The sequence below is a fragment of the Stegostoma tigrinum genome, chromosome 2 (genome assembly GCF_030684315.1).
Source record: "Stegostoma tigrinum isolate sSteTig4 chromosome 2, sSteTig4.hap1, whole genome shotgun sequence".
NCBI lineage: Eukaryota > Metazoa > Chordata > Chondrichthyes > Orectolobiformes > Stegostomatidae > Stegostoma > Stegostoma tigrinum.
In genome coordinates this window covers 121,971,158-121,997,784 of record NC_081355.1, presented here as the reverse complement: position 1 = coordinate 121,997,784, position 26,627 = coordinate 121,971,158, and the positions used below count along the sequence as shown (strand labels likewise).

Genomic DNA, 26,627 nt, shown 5'->3' with positions numbered 1-26,627 from the left:
GTCCCAACAATGACCTCTGTACCACAATTAATCTAGTTGCAGTCTGAATAGGATTCATTAGGCAATGTTCTTGTCGAGCTTTCTATTAATTTCTTATCCAATAGGCTAAGGTGATCTTAAAGATTCTAATGGGGCTGAACTCAAAGAATCACCCATTCTATCAAGACATCTGAAAAACTGTTTCCAGACAGTTATAATTCACTTGTTATTTACCCAGAATGATATTCTCTTTATTCCAGTGCTGTTTATTTATCAGCCAATGGTATCATGAAGAGAACATTGGTTTCCAGGAAGCTAGCTTCCATTATTTCAAACAAATTTGCACAAATGATCTTAAAATGATGACTGGAGGAAATTTGAGAACTGATCTTTATTTCAATATAGAGATCACTAATGTCAAATGCAGTTCATGGTTACTTAAAACATTTTAGCAATCTGTCTCCTCCAGTCAGTTACTACAATTTTCTCAATAGTCAAAAAGTCCTGCAGCTTTCTGTTAGTTAACTTTCAAATCTTTCTTGAAGATAATATTTTCAAATTATTAAATATATTGGAAAAAATCAGCTCCTGGGAAAATGAACAAGATAAACTGAGGAAGGCTTTCAAAACAGAATTACTTAAGGTTTGACATCTCGCTTCTCTATTGCAAAGTGTAGCCAGAGACATCCCACCGGGCTAGATCTGGAACTACAAAGTTCATGTAAGGTATGTTATTTCAGAATGCGGATGCTACATTGGTAGCAGAGTCGCTTAACACTACCTATACCAAGCAAGAGGTTGGAAGAACTGTCAAGGTCTGAGATAACACAGTTAGATCATTAGAACCTCTTCTGGGGTAGAAGTGACTTCTATAAGAGGAATGAGTTGCACCTGAATTGGAAGGAGACAAATATACTGGCAGGAAGATTTGCTACACCTGTTCGGGAGGATTTAAAGTAGTAAATGGGAGAGGGGGTGAAACTCAGGGAGATGATGAGGAAAACAATCAGTCTGAGACTGGTACAGTTGGGAAAACGAGCAAATCAAACAGTCAGGACAGGCAGGAACAAAGCAGAGAATAAGGTAGAACTGATAAATTAAACTGCATTTATTTCAAAGCAAGAGGCCTGACAGGTAAGGTGATGAACTCAGGGCATGGTTGGGAACATGGGACTGGGATATCATAGCTATTATAGAAACATGGCAGAGGGAGGCGACTGGACTGGCAGCTCAATGTTCCATGGTATAGAGGTTATAGGAAGGTAGGTGCAAGAGAGGAGGGGTAGTGGCATTTTTGTTTAAGGATAACATTACTGTTGTACTTATGGACGATCTTCTGAGAAGTACATCCAGGGAAGTTATTTGGGTGGAACTGAGAAAAAGAAAGGGGTGATTGCCTTACTGGGATTAGTACAATGATCTCTCAATAGTCAGCAAGAAATTGAGTAGCAAAGTTGTAAGGAAATCTTAGTTATCTGTAAGAATAATAGGGCAGGAAAGGTAGTGGATTCTAACTTTCCAAATATTGACTGGGACTGCCACAGTGTTAAGGACTTAGTCAGCGAGGAATTCGTTAAGTGTGTACAAGAAAATTTTCTGAATCACAATGTGGATGTACATACTAGAAAAGGAGAAAGATGTGACCTATTCTTGGAAAATAAGGCAGGGCAGGTGACTGCGGTGTACTGCATACAAAGCAAAACTTCACAGAAACCAGGTACACGTGACAATAATAAATCAAAGCGGAAAAAAAAGTTCTGGATTAGCAATCTAGCGCTAATGCCATGAGGCTATCACTTTGTAAGAACCTGCATGCAGAGTTCCATTGCAAAGTCACAAAACATGAGTTATTCCCAAGCTGTTCCAACTAGAAGTATACTGAGAATCAAACTCCTGAGAGAATCATCTATGTTACAAAGCCTTTGCCTCAATTAAAGCACCTACTAATCTGAGAAACTACATTTGTATAATGAAAGAGACTGAGGCCATATTAAACTGTAATTGTACTTTTTCCCCCTCTATCTGGATGTACGATAACGAGAGAGTTGGTTTATTGAGACGTTGAACGTTTCAAATCTCTTGGGCAAGTGTGTGATAATGACTAATCATTTCAAAACTTAAAAAACTGCTTGATGCTGGTGTTATTGAATTTGGGACAAACACTCTGAGGATAAGACAACACTGAAAGACATTAATCATGGGCAGTAAGAATTTTTTTTTCTGCGAGACCAGAAAAAGGGAGAAATAGACGATGCATTTCTGATGTATAGTTCTGAGGTATCCAGAGTGCTACATTAATATGTCAGAGATAAGCAGGATAATCATTCCTTTTGCAGTTTGTGTGTGCTGCTTCTGTCTGTAATTGGCATAATAGTGGTCATAAGTCTTTTTTTCAGAAGGTTACCTTCATCCTTTCATTCTCTTTCCAAATAAGGGGGCTGCTGCTTCAAATTTGAAGTTTGTAAGATGATTAGGTTTTGATGTTGTCTCTTTAATTCAAAGTAATATTATCTTCATGTGATCTGCTTCAAAGTTTAACTCACAATAAGTCTGGGTAACTTGATTGCTATGGGAATTCAGAAGGACTGACGTTGAGATTTACTGGGAGGAAGATGCTATTGTTTATTGTTGAAAACAGAGGTGGGAGCAGCTCGGCTGACAACAATGTGGTCTCCAGATGTTTGGACAGAAAAAGAGAGAAAGAAGGGTTTAATGGAAACCCAGGTTGCAGCTGGTATAGTCAGCCCTGGGGAGAAGGTAACTTGTCCACTGCGAGCTACCAGACAGAATGTGGGACAGAAACCATTGCTGGTTAAAAGAGATACATCACCTGTTGCTGTAAAGAGTCTGGAAGGTTTGCCAGGAAGCCAGCAGGAGAAATCGATAGAGGAGATCATCTTGTCGTTTTGGAAAAACTACAAAAGCTTAGGGAAACATCTTTTAGTGGGGTCACTTGACATCACTGTAATGCTGAATTATTTCATCGTCTTCTGTTCAGTTATGTGAGTCTGGTAACTGATCTATGTTCACTGGGTTTGATTCGTGGCACCTGAGTGTGGACTCAAAGAGCAAAATCAACAAACGCTACCGAATGGCCTGGAATCCTGAGTTTCAAGAATACTTGCAGATAGTTTGTGATTGCAGGGGTCTTTAAAAAACTTGTGTAGATAAACATGTTGCGCACTTAGAAAATAGTGGATCTCTGCAAAGTTCTGAGGCAAATCTGGTACAGAAAATAAACAAGAGTTAGGACTCAGTGAAACAAGGAGGCATGAACCTTTTTAGAAGTTGGGAATGGCAGTGGACTGTTGCCTGTAAAGACTGTGGCAGAAACTTGTGCAGGTGAAGTGGGACTGGGTTGCTGGCTGAAGTCCTGTGCTTCCCCTTTTCAGGAATCCTCATCCCATTGTGTTCCAGTCAGGCACTTGACAGACCAGCAGCAGGCCTTTCACAGACATAATTTTCAGCAGGTCCATTGGGAAGGCAGTGACTGCTACCAGCAAGACACCCAGCCAGGACCTGGGATTGTTACTGCATCCCAGGCTAGACATGAGTAATGGCAAGGGAAAGAGGGTTGCAAGGTAGGTGTCACAGGGAACTGGGTTTGCACGCAGATAAGGTGCATGGCTGTCATAAGGCCTTCAGTTCACAATACCAGGTCCCTTTGAATGAGGCAGAATATTCCTCTCTGTAATCCTGTGGTGAGAATGTTATGATGTATGTGTATGCAGGATGCAGTTATTAATTCATTAAAAAATGCACAAATATTTTCTGTAGTTCAGAGTATGAGTTCTCTACTAGGTAAATTTATTCAACATTGCCTTTAGTCAGTTCGTTGTAGTGAAAATCTAAAAATTGAAATTTTGACATGCAATTTCTTCAGATTTGTAATTGGGAATTTAAATCTTTTATTTAAAGTCATCAGGCTGTTCCAGAATCATAATGCAGCTCGAACATGTTCCTGTTTCTCTTCCTTTCTACATGCCCCTTCAGAATAATGTGCTGATACACTGGCTGACACTGCCGATATCCTCTGTGTTTTCCAGTAAGCAGCTGAAAGTTTTCAAATGGTTAAAATAGATGAACACTGGTGATTCCTGTCAGAATGTTAAGCCGGTCTCTGGACATTTACCTCAAGGAAATGGCATGTCTGTCACAGGCTCTATAAATACATTCTAACTGAAATCAGTTTGGTATGGGTGAATTATTTGCATTGTATGTTGATGGAAACCAACATGCCATCTGACATAACTGGCTGCCCTTTCCTTCTCTTACTGGCCCTTCTTTATCAATTACAATCAAAAACCTATCGAGGATTCTCACATGTTAGGCACTTAACTGTCTACAACACTGGGATGAAGAGTCCTGGTAATCTGGTAAAATTGTGTCATAGATCACGTTGGCAACAGGGAGAGATAACTAATGTTGATCTTATATGACAGAACAAGAGGGGTATCCAGTTATGCATATTGAATAGTAAAACTGAATGAACCAAATTATCAGTGAAATTAAGACTTTGCACTCATCCTTCTCTAATGTTGGAAACTAGTTTCATCAGTGTAGATTAAATAAACACTATAATTCCCATTAAAGGCATTAAATTGTGTGTTACATTATCTCAAAACAACCAAAAGTGTGAAGAACTGATCATTCACTTCAGAAAGAAGGGAGAAGAACTCACCTCCATCTACATCAATGAAATTGAGATCGAGAGGGTCAACAGCATCAAGTTCCACAAAGTGACGATGACAGAAGACCTGTCCTGGACTCCCCACATAGATGCGACAGTCAAGTTGACACAACAGCGTCTCTTCCTCAGGTGGCTCAGGAAATTTGGCATGTCCTTAAGTCCCTCACCAACTTCTACAGATGCACCATTGAAAGCATACTGTCTGGGTGCAAAACAGCCTGGTATGGCAACTGCTGTGCCCAGGACCATGAGAAACTACAGAAGGTCAAACCATCATGGAAGCCAATTTTCCAAGCCAAGGTAACAAAATGCAGAGCTGGATGAACACAGCAGGCCAAGCAGCATCAGAGGAGCAGGAAGGCTGACGTTTCGGGCCAGGACCCTTCTTCAGAAAAGGGTTCTTTATTTCTGAAGAAGGATCTAGGTCCGAAATGTCAGCCTCCCTGCTCCTCTGATGCTGCTTGGCCTGCTGTGCTCGTCCAGCTCTACACCTTGTTATCTCAGATTCTCCAGCATCTGCAGTTCCTACTATCTCTTTCCATCCATAGACTCCATTTAAATGTATCACTGTTGTGGAACCGCTGCCAACATCATCAAAGACCCATTGCACCTTGGCAATGATCTCCTACAACCTTTTCCATCAGAGAGGATACAGAAGCACCATTAGGTTCAGGAATGGCTTCTTCCTGGCAGTTATTAGACTGATGAATAGATTCTCCAGCCTCAAATAATGCTGAACTCGCTAACGTTGATCTCACATAGTGCTCGGGCTCTGCAATGTAACCTGTATGCCTGTAAGTATTTTGACAACCTTTGATCTGTACATGTTTGCTTACTATGATCTGCCTGTACTGCGTGTAAACAAAGCTTTTCACTGCATTCGGTACAAATGACATTAATCAATCAATCATCAAGTAAAACTGAAAATGAAGTGAAAGACTTTTCAGCCTGATCTTCAGCGTTGAGCTTCAATGAACCCCAATCTATCCAGATCTTGGGTATGTCAGAATGTCTAGTGAAAATAACTTTTAATTCTATCCCATTACAACTTACTTCAAAAACAAATGTAAATTGCCCCATGTTGTAATTTGCCAGGTTAATTTCAGGGACTGTGTTTTACAATTGTAGATATTACAATGTTCTAAGTGTCACTGTGTTCTTTCTTTCCTCTGAAGTAAGTAAGAACAGTGTGAATATTATTTTGTGATAGTTAGGACAACACATAGTTGATACAAATTTACAGTCGTATCGGTGTGTCTATCAGAGCTGCTGTTTCTTTTTGAGTCCAGCAATCTAAACCCATCAACTAATCTGATTCTGATTTGATAGCCATGACATGATAAATGAAGCATGACACAGGGCTGAACCACATAAATGTTATAGTTTGAAAAGCTTTTAGTAGCAGGATTTGAGGAACACTGACAATACCTTCGGGATCAGAAGCAAACCCAGAGTGACAGTCACAGTCAGGTGGGTATGAACAAAGAACAGCATGAACATCCAATCAGTGTGGAGACTTGATGCCAGTGTAAACCTGTAATGACAAACATAGTGCTACATTTATAGATCTTTCAGGTTAAAAATTACTTAACCTCAGTTACTATATGATTTAATGTAAAGGTTGCAATGTCTTATAGCATATAGCTAAACCATTACACATTACTTTGCATTTGTCAATTACCCAAAGGCAAATATCCAAAATACCATAAGCAGGCCACCTAACAGGTGGATTTCTACAGGGCTAGTATTAAAGAGTGAAGTTTTGTGTTGATCGTTTTGTTTTACAACTTTTTTTTTCTAAATTGCTACTGTCCATGAACACACTGTTTTCTCATGAATACATGCCATACTTTGCTGCAAATATATTTATATGCTGCCACTGAAATGGTATCCTCTGTGATAATCATTAAAATATGTCATCCCTTCTTAATATGGGCTCAGCTTCCACCTGTACATGGATGACATCTAGATCCATTTCTCCTGCTACATCGTGCCCCGTGTGCTGCATTTTGGAGATGGGGGTCAAGATTTAGAAGAGTCAAGTTGTTAAGTAATTTTTCTACATTTGATGATTTTCCAATGGTTGTTCACATCAAGCCAACATGAATGAGTTTTGCATGTCTTGTGGCTGTGTGATACTTAGTTCTTTCACCAAGTAGACCAGACTCCCCTCCCTCAGTGTTCAATGTTCACAGACAATGCGATGAGGTTTATCTCAAGCAGCTTTACTTCTGCAACTGTCAACAGTGGATATTGGCAGTCCAGTCTGGCTCCTGGGGTTAGATTTTGTGCTTCCCTGCCCACAGGTTTGAAGGCAATATTTAGAATCCAGTGGGTGACCTTCCTGTCACCTAGCCACCTGGCCCCAAGTTAATTAAGTGCAGGGGAGGCATTGAGATGCCCACATCTATGTGAGCCTTTTGAGGTCCTTATATGGCCAATTAAAAGTCACTCAAGGGCCTCATCCTGCCGCTGCCATTATTTTATCTAAGGCTGAGAGAGCTGCAAAGAAGGCAAAATCATGTCAGACCTGTCAGCAAATGAACACAACTAACTAGGAGCGAGAAAAGTGCTAATTCACTGAGGCAATGCATCACTTGCAGGTAGATGCAGTATCTCCAACTTAAGGCTGCATATGTTCAGGAAAATGTATAGTCGGAGTTGTTGTAATGAACACTATTAACAGTTAAATTTTAAAACTGAGATAACAGGCATGATTTATATATTTAAAGATAACAATGTGTGAAGTCATTATTCTACAAAAATACAGAAGGCAATGCTACCATATGACAGCATCATTTAAAAGAGAAGTTAGTGAGAATTAAAGAGTAGCCCACTAGAATTAGAAAAGTAGCCCTTGAGGAAACTTCAGGAGGAGCTCTCAAAAAAATGGCCTGTTACTGAATTGCTGGCCATTTGATTGGATGATGACTCTCTACAGTTTGACCTTCTCCCAAGGTAGGGGAAGCAGGGTCTGCAGGACCTTGTAAAATCCAGGCCCTTTTTTTTATTGGTGTTTTGTGCTTTCTCCTCCTGAAGTAAAGGAAGAGGAGACCAAGTATGAGACTAAGTGAGAGCAATGTAATGGGTTGGGTGGATTAATGGAGTTTTGTGGAGGTATAGCCCTGACAAAGCATTAGGATGATGAGTGAGAGTGGTGAATGGGCAAGTGGGAATGTAAGGTGGTGTCTAAATAGAGAGGAAGGAATACATTTGCAAGGTAAGCTTCATTTCCCTGCAGGGAATGTTTGACTAAGTTGTGAGGGGAAAGAATGGAAGCAAATCCAAAGAGGAATGGTGTTTCAGACATTAATGGGATGGAAGGTGAATAAATCTCCAGGGCCTGATAACCTATATCCCAGAGGACTTAAAGAAATGGACCGCAAAATAGCAGATGCATGGGCAGTCATCTTCCAAAGCTCTTCAGATTCTAGAACAGTTCCTAAAGATTCGATAATAGCTCATGTAGCCCCACTGCTTAAAGTGGAAATAGCGAGGGAATTGTAGACCAGTGAGTCTGACCTCACAATGGGGAAGATGCTAGAGTCCATTTACAAGGATTTTACAGCAGAGCATTTAGAAAATGGAGGTAGAATCAGAAACAGTCAGCATGGATTTACAAAAGACAAACCATGCTTGACAAATCTACCGGGATTAATTCAAGATGTAACCAGTAGAATGATCGGGCGGGGGGTGGGGGGGAGCGAAATTGGGGATGTGGTTTATTTGGACTTTCAGAAGATTTTCAACATAAGAAATTAATGTGTAAAATTAAAGTGCATGGGGTTGGCTGATAGCGCATTGAAATGGATAAGAAATTAGAAGGCAGGAAGCAAAGAGTAAAAATATTTTTTGTCTGAATATCGGCAGTGACTAGTGCAGTACCATAGAGATTGGTACTAGCACCCCTGCTGTATGTGTTAATGATTTAGATGAGGGTACAAAATGTAATATCTCAAAATTTGCAGGTGACACAAAGCTGGGTGAAAAGCTGAGCTGTAAGTTAAGAGAGGGCAATGTTTAATGAGACCTGGGCGTCCTCATGTACCATTCACTGATAGTAAGTGTGCAGGTGCAGAAGGCAGTAAAGAAGGCACACTGCATGTCGGCCGTCCTTGCGAAAAGATTTGAGTAAGGGGAAAAGCGTGTCTTGTTGGAATTATACAGGGAATTGGTGGGGCCAATTGAGTATTGTGGGCAGTTTTGGTTACCTTTTCCGAGGAAAGACATTCTTGCTATACAGGGAGTAAAGCGAGGGTTTACCAAATTGATTTTTGGAATAGCAGGACTGATAATCTGGGGAGAGATTGAGTTGGCTAGGATTCTATTCACTAGAGTTTAGAAAAATGAGTGGGGGGCCTCTTAGAAAACTATAAAATTCTAACAGCACTAGACAGACATTTCTGCACTAACAGTGAGAAATCAGAATAGTGTGTTGCCTCCCTGGTGCCAGGATCAAGGATATCTCAGAGAAGGTGTAGAATATTCTAAAAGGGGGGAGGAACCAGTAGAAGGCCATTGTACACATTGGGACTAACAACGTAGGAAGAGGAAAAAAGGATGAGATTTTGAGGCAAGAATATAGGAAATTAAGCAGAAGTTTAAAAAGAAGGTCCTCGATGGTAATAATATCTGGATTACTCCTGGTGCCACTACCTAGTGAGGTTAGGAATAGGAAGATGAAATAGATGAATGCATGGCTGAGGACCTAGTGTAAGCAAGAAGGATTCAAATTTTTAGATCATTAGAATCGTTTTTAAACTTGAAGTCCATTTTTCTAGAATCCCTGCAGCGCTGAAACAGGCCCTTTGAACCAACTCTTGGAGCAACCTACCCAGACCCATCCCCCTAATCTACACATCCCTGAACACTACAGACGATTTAGCATGGTCGATCCACCCAGCCTGCGCATCTATGCACTTTGGGAGGAAACCAGAGAACCTGGAGGATATCCATACAGACAAGGGGAGAATGTGCAAACTCCACACAGACAGTTGGCGAAGGGTGGAATCGAACCTGAGTCCCTAGTGCTGTGAGGCAGCAGTGCTAACCACTGAGCCATGGTGCTGCACCTTCTGGGGTAGAAGTGACCTGTATAAGAAGGAGTCATTGCACCTGAATTGGAAGGGGACTAATATACTTGTGGGGAGATTTGCTGCACCTGCTTGGGAGGATTGAAAGTAGTAAGGTGTGGCCGGTGGGGGGGTGGTTAGGGTGGGGGGGGGGATGTTGGTGGTGCTGCTGCTGGGGAACAAGGTTGGTGGTAGAGCCCTGGGATGTAGTGAGGAAAGACATCAGTTTGAGACTGGTACAGTTGGGAAAAGGAACAAGTCAAACAGACAGGGCGGCAGGAACAAAGCAGAGGTAGGACTGATAAGTTAAACTGCATTTATTCTAATGCAAGAGACCTAACAGGTAAGGAAGATGAACTCGGGGCATGGTTAAGAACATGGGACTGGGATTCCATAGCAATTACAGAGATGTGGCTCAAGGATGAACAGGACTAGCAGCTTAAATGTTCCAGGGTGTTTATGCAACAGGAAGGATGGAAAGGGGGCAAGAGAGGAGGGGGAGTGAAGTTTTTGATTAGGGATAACATTAGGCTGTACTTATGGAGAATATTTCCAGAATTCCCAGGTGAGATGCCAGAAGACAGGAGGTTGGCTAATGCGGTGCTACTATTTAAGAAAACTGGTAAGGAAAAGCCAGGGAACGATAGACCAGTGAGGTTGACATTGGGAGTGGGCAAGTTGTTAGAGGGAATCCTGAGGGACAGGATTTATATGTACTTGGAAAGGCAAAGACAGATTAGGGATAATCAACATGGTTTTGTGTGTGGGAAATGGTGTCTCACTAACTTGATTGAGTTTTTTTGAAGAAGTAACAAAGGATTGATGAGGGCAGAGCAGCAAATATGCTCTATATGGGCTTCAGTAAGGCATTCGACAAGGTTTTTCATGGTAGACTGGTTAGCAGGGTTAGATCACATGGAATATAGAGAGAACTAGCCATTTGGGTACAGAACTGGCTTGAAGGTTGACGACAGAGGATGGTGGAGGAGGGTTGCTTTTCAGGCTGGAGGCCTGTGACCAGTGGTGTGCCACAAGGATCAGTGTTGGGTCCACTGCTTTTCATTAATATAAATTAATATAAATCGTTTGGATGTGAACATTGAAGGCATGATTAGTAAGTTTGCAGGTGCCACCAAAATTGGAGCAATGCCAACAACAAAGAAGGTTACCTCAGAGTACAATAGGACCTTGATCAGAATGTCAACTGACCAAGGAGCGGCAGATGAAGTTTAATTCAGATAAATGTGAGGTGCTGCATTTTGGAAAGGCAAATCTGGGCAGGACTTGTACACTTAATGGTAAGGTCCTGGGAAGTGTATCTGAGCAAAGAGACATTTTTCTTTGAAAATGAAGTTGCAGGGAGACAGAATAGTGAAAAAGGTGTTTGGAACACTTGCCTTTATTGGTTGGTGCATTTAGTATAGGAGTTGAGGGCGTACAGGACATTGATTAGGCTACTTTTGAATACTGTGTGCAATTTTGGTCGCTCTTCTATCGGAAGGGCTATTTTTATCGTTACTAATTCAGGGGATGAGGGTGTCACTGGCTAGGCAGCATTTATTGCCCATCCCTAATTGCCCAGAGGGCAGTTAAGAGTCAACCACATTGCTGTGGGCCTGTAAGGACATCAGTGAATCAAATAGGTTTTTCCAACCATCGACAATGGATTCATGGTCATCATTAGATTGTTAACTCCAGGTATTTTTATTGAATTCAAATTTCGCCATTTGCCGCGGTGAGATGAACCCGGGTCCCCAGAACATAATCTGGGTCTCTGGATTAACAGTCTAGCTATAATACCACTAGGCTATTGGTTCACCATGTGAATTTTGAAAGGGTTCAGAAAAGATTTACAAGGACGTTGCCAGGGTTGGAATGTTAGAGCTAAGGAAAAGGCTAAATAGGGTGGGGCTATTTTCACCAGAGCATCAGAGGCTGTAGCATGACCTAACGGAGGTTTATAAAATCATGAGCAGCATGGATAGGGTAAACCGACAAGATCTTTTCCCTAACATTGGGGAGTACAAAACTAGACGGCATAGGTTTAAGGTGAGAGGGATTTAAAAGAGATCTGAGGGGCAACCATTCCATGCAGAGGATGTTGCATATATGGAGTGAGCTGCCAGAGGAAATGGCAGAGACTGCTACAATTACAACATTTACAAGGCATCTGGATGGGTATGTGAATAGTAAGGGCTTAGAGAGATATGGGCCAAATGCTGGCAAATGGGACTCCATTTATCTAGGATATCTGGTTGGCATAGACATGTAGAACCAAAGCGTCTGTTTCTGTGCTGTACATCTCCATGACTCTATGATAGGTTAGCTGAAGGAAGGATGTTCCCAATGGTGGGTGAATCCAGAACCGGGCCACAGTTTAAAAATAAGGATCAAACCTTTTGGGACTGAGATGAGGACAAATTTCTTCACCCAGAGATGGGTGAGCCCATGGTATTCACTATCACAGCAAGTGGTTGAGGCCAAAACATTGTGGTTTTTCAACAAGGAGCTCGATATAGCTTTTGTGGATAAAGGATCATGGGATATGGAAGGAAGAGTTGGATTAGGGTATTGCGCTTAATGATTAGCTATGATCATACTGAATGGTGGAGAAGGGTTGAGAGGTTGAAAAGCCTACTCTTCCTCCTATTTCTATGCTTATATTCATTTCTATGCATATATTATCATTAACAAATCTTGTTAGTTGTGGGTAATCTGAGTAACATATATTTCTTGTATCATGCAATGCCTCTGAAAGGCTGGCATACTCTGATTAAACTTCTAGCACTGATAGTTTGAATCTTACAAACAATGGAGAGGAACCGAGGTCTTTTACAGAAATATGGTGAAAAAAATGGATAAAACAGGAATCTTATGAAGGAGAAAGTGAAAAGAAAAGTAATAAAAATGCATACAGGGTAAACACCTAAAGTGGGAACAAAACAATGGAGAACTAGAGGGTGAGGGAAAGGAGAACATGTATGAAGGTAGTGATCCTGTTGCACCAAGAGAAATACTGCCGGATATCCATGTGTTAGCATAAAATGTATTAATACATTTGTTACATTGGACTGGAATGTAGCCAGGGTCAACTATTGGAAGCACATTGTTTGAAAACGCTTCACAGGGACAGTCATGCACCTGGTATTCCAATTAGTCCTATCATAAACAGTGTCTGATGCTGGCCAAACATACTTATTCCTCTTACATGCTATTGTCAATTTTAAAATGCCAATTGGGCTCTTTAGATGTTCTTACAACTCTCATTGCCATTTTAGCAGAAAAATGTTCAAATTGTGCTTGATTACAATCTTATGAAGCACTTTTGGATGTGCAAGTCATTAGATGTGAAGCTGGGAAAGCACAGCAGGTCAGACAGCATCCGAGGAGCAGGAAAGTCAACATCTCAGGCGGAAACCCTTCTTCAGGACTCGGAAGGGGGAGGGGAGCCCAGAAGTAAATAGAGGGACGGGTGTATAGCTGGGGGAGGGGTAGATGGGATAGTGGTAGGTGGATACATGTGGGGGGTTATTGTGATTGGTCAGTGGGAAGGGTGGAGTGGATAGGTGAGTAGGAAGATGGTCATGTTAGGTCAGGTCAGGGAGGCAAGGAGGAGTGGGGGTGCTGGAGATTGGATAAGGCTGGGGGCTGAAGGATTTTGAGGCTGGAAAAGTCAATATTGAGGCCATTGGCTGTAAGCTACCAAGGCAAAATATCAGGTGTTATTCCTCCAGTTTATATTTGGCCTTACTCTGACAATGGAGGAGGCCAAGGATGGCTTTGTCATCAGGTGAGTGGGAGGGGGAATTAAAATGGATGGTAAATTGAAGTTCAGGTTGGTTGATGCGTACAGAGTGCAAATATTGTGCAAACAAGGCCCTGAGACTCCAATATAGCGGAGACCATATCGGAAGCAATGGATACAGTAGAGTTGAATGGGGTGCAGATGAATCTCTGCTGAAACTGGAAGGGTCGTTTAGTGCCTGCATTGGAGGTGAGAGGGGAGTTCTTGGGGCAGGTGTTGCACCTCCTGTGGTTGCAGGGAAAGGTACCAGGTATGGTGGAGAAGTTGGTGGGGAGTGTGGAACTGATGAGGGAGTCATGGAATGAATGGTCCCTGTGGAAAGCAGACAGGGGTAGGGAGGGAAATATCTTTTTGGTGTTGGGTCTGATTATGTGGGTATAAATGTTGGATATTGCATCGAATTTGGAGTTTGGTGGGGTGGTATGTGAGGACTAAGGGGACACTACCCTTATTGTTCTTGGGGGGAGCAGGTTTGAGGGCAGAAGTGTGGGAAATGGAGGAGATGCAGTTGAAGGTGTCCTTTATTACAGAGGAAAGGAAATTCCAGTGCCTACAGTAGGAGGATATCTGGGATGTTCTGGAGTAAAATGCCTCATCCTGGGAGTAGATGTGAGGAGGCAGAGGAATTGAGAGAATGGATAGCATTTTTGCATGGGGCATGGGTGAGAGGGGTATAGTTGAGGTAGCTGTGGGAGTCAATGTGTTTGAAATGGATGTCGGTGGTGAGTCAATTTCCAAAGATGGGGATGGAGAGGTCCAGAACGGGGAGGGTGGGTGTCAGAAATGGACCAGGTGAATTTGATGGCAGGGTGGAAGAGGCTGGCAAAGTTGATGAACCGCTCGAGCATGAGGCAGCACCGCCGCGGTCATCAATGTAATAGAGAACGAGATGAAGGCTGGTGCAGTTGTGGAAGAGGAACAGTTCCACAAATCTTACAAAGATGCAGGCGTAGCTCAGGCCCAGGGCCACCCTTTGAGTGTGCGGCCATTTTAGAAGCACTATGTCAATACAGGTTGTTGTTATTGACTGTAGTGGACTGTCAGATGTTACTGGATTATATTTTGTGGGGGCAGAAGGAGTATTATTGACTTGTTAGGCTCCAAGAGAACAACTGTTGCTATCCCAGACTCACTCCCTACAACGTGCTCAAATCCCCACTTTAGTCACTGCACCTATATTGCTGGTGGTCAGACTACCTGATGCTATTATGCTTGCCGATGAATTGTATCAGCCTTTGTGCCAATTATTATTCAATCCTTTTAGTTGTTCACATTATATCTGTGTAAAGGCTATGTCTTTTATTACTTTGATTTCTAGCCTCATGCCTTTTGGTGTTAGATGCTAATGATACTTCTGTCACTTCCCCTTCTTTCCACTTAAATGCCCTTACAAATTATTTTATTTCTTTTCCTTTCTTTATACATGCTGAAAGTGTCTTGTCACTCTCAATCGAACCCAACCATTACTAAAGGCACCATTTGGCATCTGTCCCAATGTAGCTCTGCTCAAGGAATGTCACAGATGGTGTTAGCACAGCTGAATAGAAGGGATATGGGATGTAGAAAATGATATTATTTTGATCGCCTGCAGTTAATGAGCTAACATGGCGAGCATACATTAAACAGATAACACTGAGTTACAAGTACAGGTTCTGATTAAAGCATCAAATAGTTAATTTCAATGATAAAGCACAACATTTCATAATTAACTGGTTATAATAGAATAGCTCTGACTTAACCTAAATGAGGTACTAAAGTCTGGATACTCCCTGAATTATAATCAAACTGTGACATGAATTGTAATGTGGAATGAAATTTTGAGACTGTTAGACAGCTATCAGCGAACTGTTCTCTGAAGGTCATTTTAGTATACATAGAATCTCTAATTTGTCATTTTAGGCAGGGTTTAGTTTAATCAGCTTGACTCCCAGTCAGACCTGCACAAATCAATGTTAATGCGTTTGTCAGGTTGGGTGCGAGGAGTATACAAAAGTTGGAGGTTCCACCTGAACAACTGAACTAACTCAATAAATATTAGATTGATCAAGTTTGCTTACATTTAAAATGTATTTCATCTCTCAACTAAATTAACTAAGGGGGAAGCAAAGTTGTGATCAAACTGACTGAAATTAGGTTGGAAGGACAAAGTAGAAAATCCAGTTCTTTATTTGTGATATATGATAGTTAAGACCTTAGATTTTGGCAGCTAGATATGTTGCATCGAGGCATAACAAGGTAATGTTGTGTTTATGTCTTTCAAACAAAAAACTGGAAAAACATGCAGCAAAATTTCTATAATTACCATCTTCCACTAATTGTTAACCATCCAGCTTAATTTACATGCTTGTCCCTACTTTATTTTTGCAGAGTCTTTTTGCCTCTTCCTTTTCTGACTTACTGCTAAGGCACAGTTCCAACCATCTTAGAGTGCAACACTCAGATGCACAGCAAGCGTGTAAAATGAAATAAATTGGAAGAGGCAGAAGGCTGTAACATTAATATCTGTAGTAGATTTCATGATAGGCATAGGTGTAATAACCTCTTTGAATTGTTCTTTCTGTCAAATGACAGCAGAAGAGAGCTCCCAGCAGGGTCTGTGAAGTAGTTTTCAAGGATCTCGTAAGTGTCTGTATTAAGCCGTGACTTTATTTTCTCCTTGGTTGATGGCTTAATCATCATTGGTGTAAACAAAATCGAGGGCTGCCCCTAATTCATGTAAAGAAATGAAGATCCACTGTTGTCATGATTGAAAAATATGGTTGCAAATCTGTCAAAACTCATTGCTAAATTATCGCAGTGAGTAAACACTTCTATAAATGATTCGACAACCTATTTCTCTGTGGGTAAAACTATTAAATTGCATTGATTATACAAGCCCTAAAGCTTCAATGCAAAAAGTGCAGATCTCCACTGACCTGCTGTGGAAGTAATTACCCATGATGCTGAGGCCTAATGAACTTCACAAAGCTAATGCCACTTGCAATTTGTCACAGGCATCCAAGCAGTGAAGGGCACGTGGATGGGGCAAGGTATCTGGTGAAACAGTAGCTCTGAAGGAGAGTTTTGTTTCATTCCCTCAGGCTCGCCAGCATTTATTGGCTGTCCCCAGTTGCCCTAGCGACAGTAGTGTTGAATTGCTTTTTTGAGCCGCTGCAGTCCACGTGTTGTAGATTGACCCACAATGTTCTTAGGGAGCGAATTCCAGGATTTTAACGCAGCTGACAGTGAAGGAATTGTGAAATCCATTTCCAATCTGAGATGGTGAATGGCTTGGAGGAGAACGTATAGGTGGTAGTGTTCCCATATATCTACTGCCTTTATCCTTCTAGGTAGAAGTAGTCATCGGTTTGCAAAGGTGCTATCTAAGGATCTTTGATGAAATTCATGAGATACTGCAAAGGAAGGTGCTCTTTGTTTGGACTAGAAGCTCTTCCCTCTCTCAAAGGAGCAAGAACAAGTTGTTCTTACACAGTGCCTTTAACTGAATGAAATGCCTCAGGGTGTTTCAAAGGAGAGTTACTGAACAAAATTTGGCACTTAGTTACATGAGCAAGTGGACATTTTAGAGTGGACGGCAAAAAGCTTGGCAGAATTTAAGGGAATGCTAAAAGAGGAAAAATCTGGTAGAATGGTGGAGTGTTTAGGACATTGACAGTGGAAGATATAGCAAGTACTGGGGAGCAATTAAAACACCACCGCCTGCAAGTTTCCTCCCAAATGACACAATGTGCTCATGTGGAAGCATATCACCGACACTTCACTGTCACAGAGTCAACATTCTGGGGATCCCTTCCTAACAAGACTGTGAATGTACTTACACCACATGGATGTTCGGGAAAGTGGCTCACCGCCACCTTTTCAAGGGTATTTAGGGATGGGCAACAAATGCTGGCCTAGCCAGGGGCAGCCATATCATGTAAAAAAAATTGTTTTTTTTAAAATTCCAGATGCTCCAGAGGTTCTAATTGGAAGAGTATAGATATCTGCCAGGGTTAAATAATTAAAGGAAGTTATACAGATAGGAAACTTGGGATTTCAAATCACATGGTTGTTTGCTGATCTATTTCCATCTCACGGATGGTTTGTGTACATTCTTCTTCTGCACTGGCAGTCCCCTCACGGTGAAGGATGACTTGCTACCTATCTAGTGGGGGAGGGTGATGGGCAGCTCAATTGTCCAATTGTGAAGCTGCAGACCCTGCCACAGGTGGAGGAGGTAGTGTTTGCTGAGGCAGGTGAGGTGGGGGCGGGCAGGGCTGGGGGGTGTGAACTGCTTGCTCCTTCTGCTGCGTTAGCTTCCAATCCAGGTGCTCCACTCGGTGACGCTCAAAGTGGTTGGTACCTTTGCTGATGCTTCTTCTGTAGTTTGTGCATTTTAGGGCAGCTGTTCCCAGATGTTGGTGTAGGTGTTGCATTTGATCAGAGAGGCTTTCAAGCTGTCATTTTTGTATTTACTTCACCCTCTTAGTAATCACTTACCTTTACAGAGCTCGGCATAGAGTTCCTGTTAGGTATGCAGACAATGTTACCCATCCATCACAGCTGGTTGCCCATGACCAGTGCCTCAATACATGGGGATATTGGCCTGGGAGAGGACACTCACATTGGTATACCTATCCTGCCAGTGGATTTGCAGGATTTTGCAAAGGCAATATTGGGGATAACTACCCAGGGAGTTCAGGTGTCTGCCAGGCAAGCTCTGTTTCTGATGCATTCAGGAGGGTGAGGGCCATGGTTACTTTGTAGACCATGAGCCTGGTGCTGGGTTTGAGGTCTCAGACTTTGAACACTTTGTTTTGAAGGCATGCAAAGTCGATGTTGGATTTCGTTATCAATGTCTGCTCGCCCTAAAGGAGGCATCCATGCATGAGAAATGATCCATTTTGACAAGGGGCGCACTGCTCACTGTGGATTTTGATGGTTGGGAAGCGGAAGAGTTTGTACAAGTGTTGTGGTTGGGCGGGCAGGTACAGAACCTTTGCTTTCTGCATCTTGAGTCTGAGGCCCATTCTCTCATGTGGTTCATTGAACGAGTCAATGATGGTTTATAGTTTGGCCTCTGAGTATGAGCACATGTAGGATGTGGACTGCAGCTCAATGAAAGAAGTTGGTGTGGTCTTGATATTAACGTGGAGGTATCAAAGGTTGAATGGCCCAAAGGTTAGCTCCACTCCAGTGGGGAGTTTTATGGACAGGGGCAGGAGTATTGCAGCAAGGAACTCAGAGAAGAGCACTGGTACCTTTGCTCTAAGATATATCCTTACCTAAGTCATCCAGGAGCTTAATTAGTATTACTATTCAGGTGCTATGTTATGTTGAGGACTATTGAGTATATTGCTGATACATTGAGCAGGATGCACTTGGCAAATATTCCACTCAGTAAAAACAAAGTAACAATGCAAAGAGTACCAAAGTTATGTTTTTAAATTGACTATTGTGGGGTTAGAAGAAACATGAATTTTCTTCCAGGCCCCACAATGGAAGTCTGGGCTCCCAAACCCCATCTCCCACCTAAGGAACTCTTCTGAGTAACCCAGTGGTTTAAGTGAGCACCAATTTAGCAGAGTTACCTGATTCTCCTTTCCATTTCAGGCTAGTTAGCTGCCTGTGATGTTCATTTTGGTGGGTCAGATGTAAAGAAAGTCTGAAATTAAATATTGTCTTTGCCCTATGCCCCTAATGAAACTCCAAGCTGGGAGGTCCACCTAAATTTTCATCAGGGAGTTAGAATTTTTCCATTAATCAATTTTTCAAAAAATAATTCCGATGAAGGGTCACTGGGCTCAAAACATTAATTTTATTTTTCTCTCCCCACAAATGTTGCCAGACCTGCTGAGCTTCTCCAGCAATTTCTGTTTTTGTTTCAGATTTCCAGATCTTTATTTTATATCAAAAATTGCTGTTCATCTTGTTCAGCACAGGCCTCACTAAAAGCCAGCCACAGGCTGGTGAAATATATTTAAAGAGTTATCAAGGCTGTTGTCTAAATTCCTTCTGATATTTGTGATGAATTAATCTGAAATATGGATTTTAATGGGATTGACAGGATGGGCCATGGTCCTTTCTGATTTAACATGTCATTATGCATTTGTTCCTAATATACTCCGTGGTTAATGTTCCCGATGGGTTTCTTCTTGATATCTTTTATTCAGTTCATTTAACTGGAAATTATGAAGACAACTTAAATTTAATAGCATTGCTCAATTAACTATTCTTCATTTATAGCTCTAGTTGCCTTTCAAACTAACTAAATGTCATTTCAGATTTATTGAACAACACAAAGTTTGCCTGTTATTTAAGCAAGCAGAAACTTTGCCAAGCAATGAATGCACGTTTATTTTTCCGGAATCTGTTGATCGGTCTGCTGCTGAAATGCATGCCTGGATGAAACAATTGATTAAGAATAAACGAAGGGTGAAAGATGTACTTTAGTTCAAAGTTGACAAAACGTGCACTTTATTGCAGTACTAATATCATAGAATCATAGAATCCCTGTGATGTGGAAGCAAGCTGCTAAGCCCATTGAGTCCATACTGACCCTCTGAACAGTACCCCACCCTGGCCCATTCTCTTACTCTATTCCTGTAACACTGCATTTCCCATGGCTAATTCATATAGCCTGCACATCTTTGGACTGTGGGAAGGACCCAGAGCACCCAAAGGAATCCCTCACAGACATGGGGAGGATGCGCAAAATCTACACACACACACACACTCAGTTTCCCAAGGGTGAATCAAACTCAGTCTCTGGAGCAGTGAGACAGCAGTGTTAATCACTGAGCCAACGGTGCCATCCCTATAGCGTAAAAATGACCAACAGTCATGCGACGGTTTAAGTTAAATTAGAGGGTGATCCATCACAGCTCTATGTAAGAAAGAGTAATAAGAAAAAGCTCAAACTCAGTGAAGGCTTCGGTCATTGTGAGAGAGACGTTGCCTAAGTGACACAGATGCCAAATGAGTATATCTGGGACAAAAATACAGTTGTTGGAAAAGCTCAGCAGGTCTGGCAGCATCTGTGAAGGATAAAACAGAGTTAATGTTTCGGGTCCGGTGACCCTTCCTCAGAACTCAGAGTATATCTGGGTATTTGGTTCAAAGTGGAAATTCAGTGCATAGGAGGAAGAGGTCCTTGATGTGGTTTATTGCAAGAAGCAGCGTGCTGAGTGGGGAGTTTGATGAAGGTGTGGGGAGGAAGTGTTTTTTTTCTGTTCGACTTTCAGCCCCCAGCGTTTGATTTCTAATTTTGTGTGGCAGGAGGAACAAGTAAATCACTTGACAGCATTGTTACATGCTGTAAAGTTTCAGCGGTATAATAATGCTTGGTTTTATTGATATTCTACTGATAGCTCTAAAACATGTTGAGAAGTGTGGGCTGTATGAATTATAGATTAATTCATCGGCCATCTTTAATTAATTAACACCTATTATACCGCCTGCACATCTTTGGACTGTGGGACAGACCCAGACCACCTCTTTACTTAGAGAGTGCTAAGGGTGTGGAACGCCCTGCCTGCCAATGTAGTTAACTCAGCCACATTAGGGGCATTTAAACAGTCCTTGGATAAGCATATGGATAATGATGGGATTGTGTAGAGGGAGCGACTTAGATGAGTTCACAGGTCAACACAACATCAAGGGCCGAAGGGCCTGTTCTGCGCTGTATTGTTCTATGTTCTATGTTCTATTAGAGATGGTAGGGCAGGTGATGTGCTGCAACTGGAGACATTGGATAGCTACAGGACATTGGTGTAATGCTGTGTAATTTTTTTTTAAATCAACCTGTTCAGAGCTGTTATTACACACTTCTGGAGTAGGTGAGACATGAACCTGGATCTCCTGGACCAGAGGTAGGAACACTGACACTGCATTGTCAGAAGCCCATTTGATGCAGGGTAAATAGATCTGCTGTAAGTATCTGTAGCTGCAGGAACTTTAACTCAGAGTGATTGAGTTGGAGGCTAAACTGCAGACAATTCAGTATACTGGGGAGGAAGAACAGGTACCTGGGCATTTTATTCTCTGAGGCTGTCATACCCCTTAGAATAGGGTCTTCTGGAATGGTCAGTGGTTAAGGACAGAAGAGTGTGACTGCAAACAAAGCAGGTATGGGGATCCAGAGGACAGGAATGGAGGACCCTCAGCTTTTGCAATCGCCCGATAGGATTGAGATGTTTTTCAGCTTATTTAGCTGAGAGTGAGGGCTGCAGGGTGGCTGAGCTAATTGACCATGGTACTATGATACAGGAAGGCATTCAAGAAAGGTGAGGAAGAAGGAACGTAGCAGTAGTAGGGAACAGCACAGTGAAGTGTATGACACTGATCTTTAAAGCAAGAAGCATGTGTTCAAATAGGTTGTTGTCTGTCCAGTGCCAGTATTCAGGACATCTATCTTGGGCTGGAGAAGAATTTGCAGTGAATTAGGTCTAGTCGACATGGTACACCTTAGTAACAATGACATAATTGAAACTAGGAAAGACTTTCTGCTGAGGGAATATGGAGTATTTAAGTGCTAAATTAAAAAGCATCAGACTGAGGGACACAGCATATAATTACACAAAGATGAACAGCAAGACAGATGACAGTTCAAACTATAAACAATATTAAGTAATGAATAAAATTTAAAAAGGACAAATAAATTAGTGCATAAGGGTAAGTTAGGAAGAATTGTAAAAACAGACAGCAAGAGTTTCTCTGGTATCTAAAATGTAAAAGAGTCCTCAAGAGGATGAGAATGACATTAGTAGGAGATAGTGAGGAAAAGGCATATGTAATTAAAAAACATTTTGCTTCTGTCATCGCTATATAGGATATAAAGAACACCTCAGTAAGAGTTGTAAATTTGCAGGTTGAAGAAAGGGAGAAACTTGGTGAAACTACTGATAGAGCTGCTAGAACTGCAGGATGATCTGTCTATTGGTCCTAAAAGGCTTCAGCTTAATGCTTTAGAAGAGGTGGAGAATGACTTAGATAGAATCATATAGTCATATAGTCGAACAGCATGGAAACAGGCCCTTTGGTCCAACTCGTTTATGCCGACCAGATATCTTAAACAGATTTACTCCCATTTGCCAGCACTTAGCCCATATCCCTCTAAATACTTTCTACTCTATACCCTTCCAGGCACCTTTTAAATGTTGTAATTGCACCAGTTTCCACTACTTCCTCTGACAGCGCATTCATCCTCTGCATGAAAAAGTTGCCCCTTAGGTCCCTTTTATATCTTTCCCCTCTCATCTTAAACCTATGCTCTCTAGTTTTGGACTCCCCCACCCAGAGGAAAGGACCTTGCCTGTTCAGTCTATCTATGCCCCTTAAGGTTTTATAAACTTCTATCAAGGTCACCCCTCAGCCTCTGATGCTCCAGGGAAAATAGCCCCAGCCTGTTCAGCCTCTCCCTATAGTTCAAAACCTCCAATCCTGGCAACTTCCTTGTAAATCTTTTCAGAACGCTTTCAAGTTTCACAACATCTTTCCTGTAGTAGGGAGATGAGAACTGAGCACTGTAATCTATAAGTGGCCATAACATGACATACCGACTCCTATATTCAATGCACTGCCTAATGAAGGCAAGTGTGCCAAATGCTTTCTTCACTACACCCTGCGACTCCACTTTCAAGGAACAATGTACCTGCACCCTTAAGTCCATTTCTTTGGTAATACTCTCCAGGGTCCTATCATTAACTTTATAAATCCTGCTCTGATTTGCCATACCAAAACGCAATGCCTCACAGTTATCTAACTTAAACTCCATCTGCAACTCCTCGGCCCATTGGCACATCCTTTCAAAGTCCCATTATAATCAGAGGTAACCTTCCTCACTGCCCACTACACCACCAAAGTTAGTGTCATCAACAAACTAACTACCCATAGCTCCCACATTCACATCCAAATCATTTTGTAAATAATGAAAAACAGTGGACCCAGCACAGATCCTTGTGGCATACCATTGGTCATAGGCCTCCAATCTAAAAAGCAATCCTCCACCACCACCCTCTGTCTCCTACCTTCAAGCCAATTTCATAACCAGTTGGCTAGATCCCCTGGATCCCATGTGATCTAACTTTGCTAACTAGTCTATCATGTGGAACCGTATTGAATACCTTGCTGAAATCCATACTGACAACGACTACCACTTTGCCCCCACTATCTTCTTTGTCACTTCTACAAAAATCTCCATCAAGTTAGTGGGACATGATTTCCCACACACAAAACCTTATTGACTATCCCCAATCAGTACTTGCCTTTCCAAACGCATGTAAATCCCATCCCTCAGCATCCCCTCCAACAACTTACCCACCATTGACTTTAGGCTCACCAGTCTATAGTTCCCTGGCTTTTCCATACTACCCTTCTTACATGATGGCACCACATTAGCCAACCTCAAGTCTTCCAGTCCCATACCCGTGACTATTGATGGTACAAGTATTTCAGCAAGGGCCACAAAACTCTCTTCCCCAGCTTCCCACAAAGTTCTGGGATACACCTGATCAGGTCCTGGGGATTTATCTACCATTATATGTTTTAACTTCTCCAGCACCTCCTCCACTGTAACATTGACACTTTTCAAAATATCATAGACCACCAAGTTAATCTTAAAGTGGGCCTATTCTCTCCCTAGTAACTCTTTTTTTTCCTATATGTATTAGTAGCATCCCTTTGGATTCTCCTTAAACCTACTGGCCAAAGGTATCTCCTCTTTGACCTCATGATTTCCCTCGTAAATATACTCCTGCCACCCTTATAATCTTGCAGGAATTCACTTGATCCCAGTTGTCTACACCTGAAAAATGCCTCCTTCTTCTTGACCAGAGCCTCAATTTCTCTCAACATCCAGTGTTCCCTACACCTACTAGTGTTGCCCTTCACAAAAACAGTAGCATACTGTCTCTGGACTCTCGTCTCACTTTCAAAGGCCTTCCACTTTCCTACCATTTCTTTACCTGCAAATAGCTTCTCACAATCAATTTTGAAAGGTTTTGCCAAATACCATCAAAATTGGCCTTATACCAATTTAGAACTTTAACTTCTAGATCAGGTTTATCCTTTTCAATAACTATTTTAGAACTAATAGAATTGTGGTCATTGGCTCCAAAGTGCTGTCTCACTGACATCTCCGTCACTCGTCCATCCTTAATTCCCAGGAGAAGGTAAAGCTTTGTTTCTCCTCTAGTAGGTTCATCCACTTACCGAATAAGAAAATTTTCTTGTACACACTTAACAAATTCCTTTCCATCCAAGCCTGTAACAATATGACAGTCCCAGTCTATGTGTGGAAAGTTAAAACCCATACCACTACAACTCTACTATTCTTACAGGTATCCAAGATCTCCTTACATATTTGTTTTCTAATTTGCAACTGACTTTTGGGGTGGGGCCTATATTATAATCCCAATAAAGTGATTATTCCTTTCCTATTTCTCTGTTCCGCCTGTATAACTTTACTGCACATTCTCCCAACAATATCCTCCCTAAGTATAGCTGTAATGTTATCCTTAACCGGTAATGTCACTTCCCTCTTCTTTTGCCCCCGCTTTCTATCCTTCCTATAGCATCCATACCTAGCAACATTAAGGCTGACAGTTCTTCCCCTTCCTGGGCTACATTTCTGTAATAATGGTGATATCCCAGTCCCATGTTCCCAACAATGCCCTGAGTTCCTCTGCCTTACCTGCAGATGTTGTTCTCTGCCTTGACTGTTGAACTTGCTCCTCTTCTGTTCTGTATTGCCCTCAGTCTTATCCTTTCTCTCACTATCCCATTGCATAACACCCCCACCCCCCACCACCACCAACTAGTTCAAACCTTCCCAAGTGGCTCCAGCAAATCTCCAATTCAGGTGTAATCCATACTTATACAGGTCACTTCTACATTAGAAGAGATCACAATGATCCAAAAATGTAAATTCCTGCCTCCTGCAGCAGCTCCTCAGCCATGTGTTCATTTGCTCTATCCTCCTATTTTTACTCTCACTGGTAGATAGTACTGGGAATAATCCTGATACTACTACCCTCGAGGACCTACATTTTCAGCCTCCTGCCTAATTTTCCTATACTCTCTCGGCAGAACCTCATCCCTTTCTCTTCCTATGTTGTTGGAACCTATGTGCACAATAACCTCCTGCTGGCCCCTCTCCCCTTTGTGAATATTCTGCACCCTTTCTGAGACATCCTTGACCCTGGCACCAGGGAGGCAACACAGCATTCCGATGCCTCGCTGTCGGCCACAGCATCGCTTGTCTGTGCTGCTGACAAGACTATCCCCTATCACAATAACCTGACATGCCCCTCATTAGAGTCCATCTCAGTACCAGAAACCTGGCTGTCAGTGCTACATTCCCCTGGCAGGCCATCACCCCTGACATTATCTAAAACAATATATCTGTTTGAGATGGGCATAGCCACAGGAAACTCCTGCACCACCTGCCCACATCTCTCACCTTTCCTAGCAGTAACCCATATACCTGACTGTATCTGCAATTTTTTTTTCTTCCTTCAAAACAAAACATCCATCACAACCCCTGGTTTTGGTAAATTCCTTGTTGCCTCTAATTGCCGCTCCAACTGATCCATGCGGTCTGATAGGATTCATATCCAAACACACTTCCTGTAGACATAGTCTCCAGGAACATTGAAATTCTCTCAAATCACCCACATCCGACAGGAAGAGCATATCACTCTACTAAAGGCCATCTCTGCACTTTAAACAATGAACTGACCCGGAATATATCCAAAAAATAATCACAACACTTTTCTCAAAAACTCAGCATTAGCACAGTCTTACTGCTCATAAACACTGCTCTAGGATAACTTAGTATCTATCTTTTATATTAAATATTTAATTAAGAGACAGATCTCAGTAAAACATTAAAAAAAATTCCCACAGGTCTGGCAGCATCTGTGGAGGAGAGAAGAAAAAGAGTTAACGTTTCGGGTCCAGTGACCCTTCCTCAGAACAGAGTTAACTCTTTTTTCTCCTCAACAGATGCTGCCAGACCTGCTGAGCTTTTCCATCAACTTTGTTTTTGCTCCTGATTTACAGCATCCACAGTTCTTTTAGTTCTTAAAAAACCCACTCTAAT

General features: G+C 41.9%; 1 protein-coding gene across 1 annotated transcript in view; it reads right to left on the bottom strand.

Moving 5' to 3' along the window:
* Positions 1-26,627, bottom strand: part of gpr158a (G protein-coupled receptor 158a) — a 568,943-nt gene that overhangs the window by 24,177 nt on the left and 518,139 nt on the right. Inside the window, exon 9 of the mRNA XM_059638942.1 lies at positions 6,098-6,203. Coding sequence (XP_059494925.1) covers positions 6,098-6,203 — 106 coding nt within the window. The remainder of the gene's footprint in view (positions 1-6,097; positions 6,204-26,627) is intronic.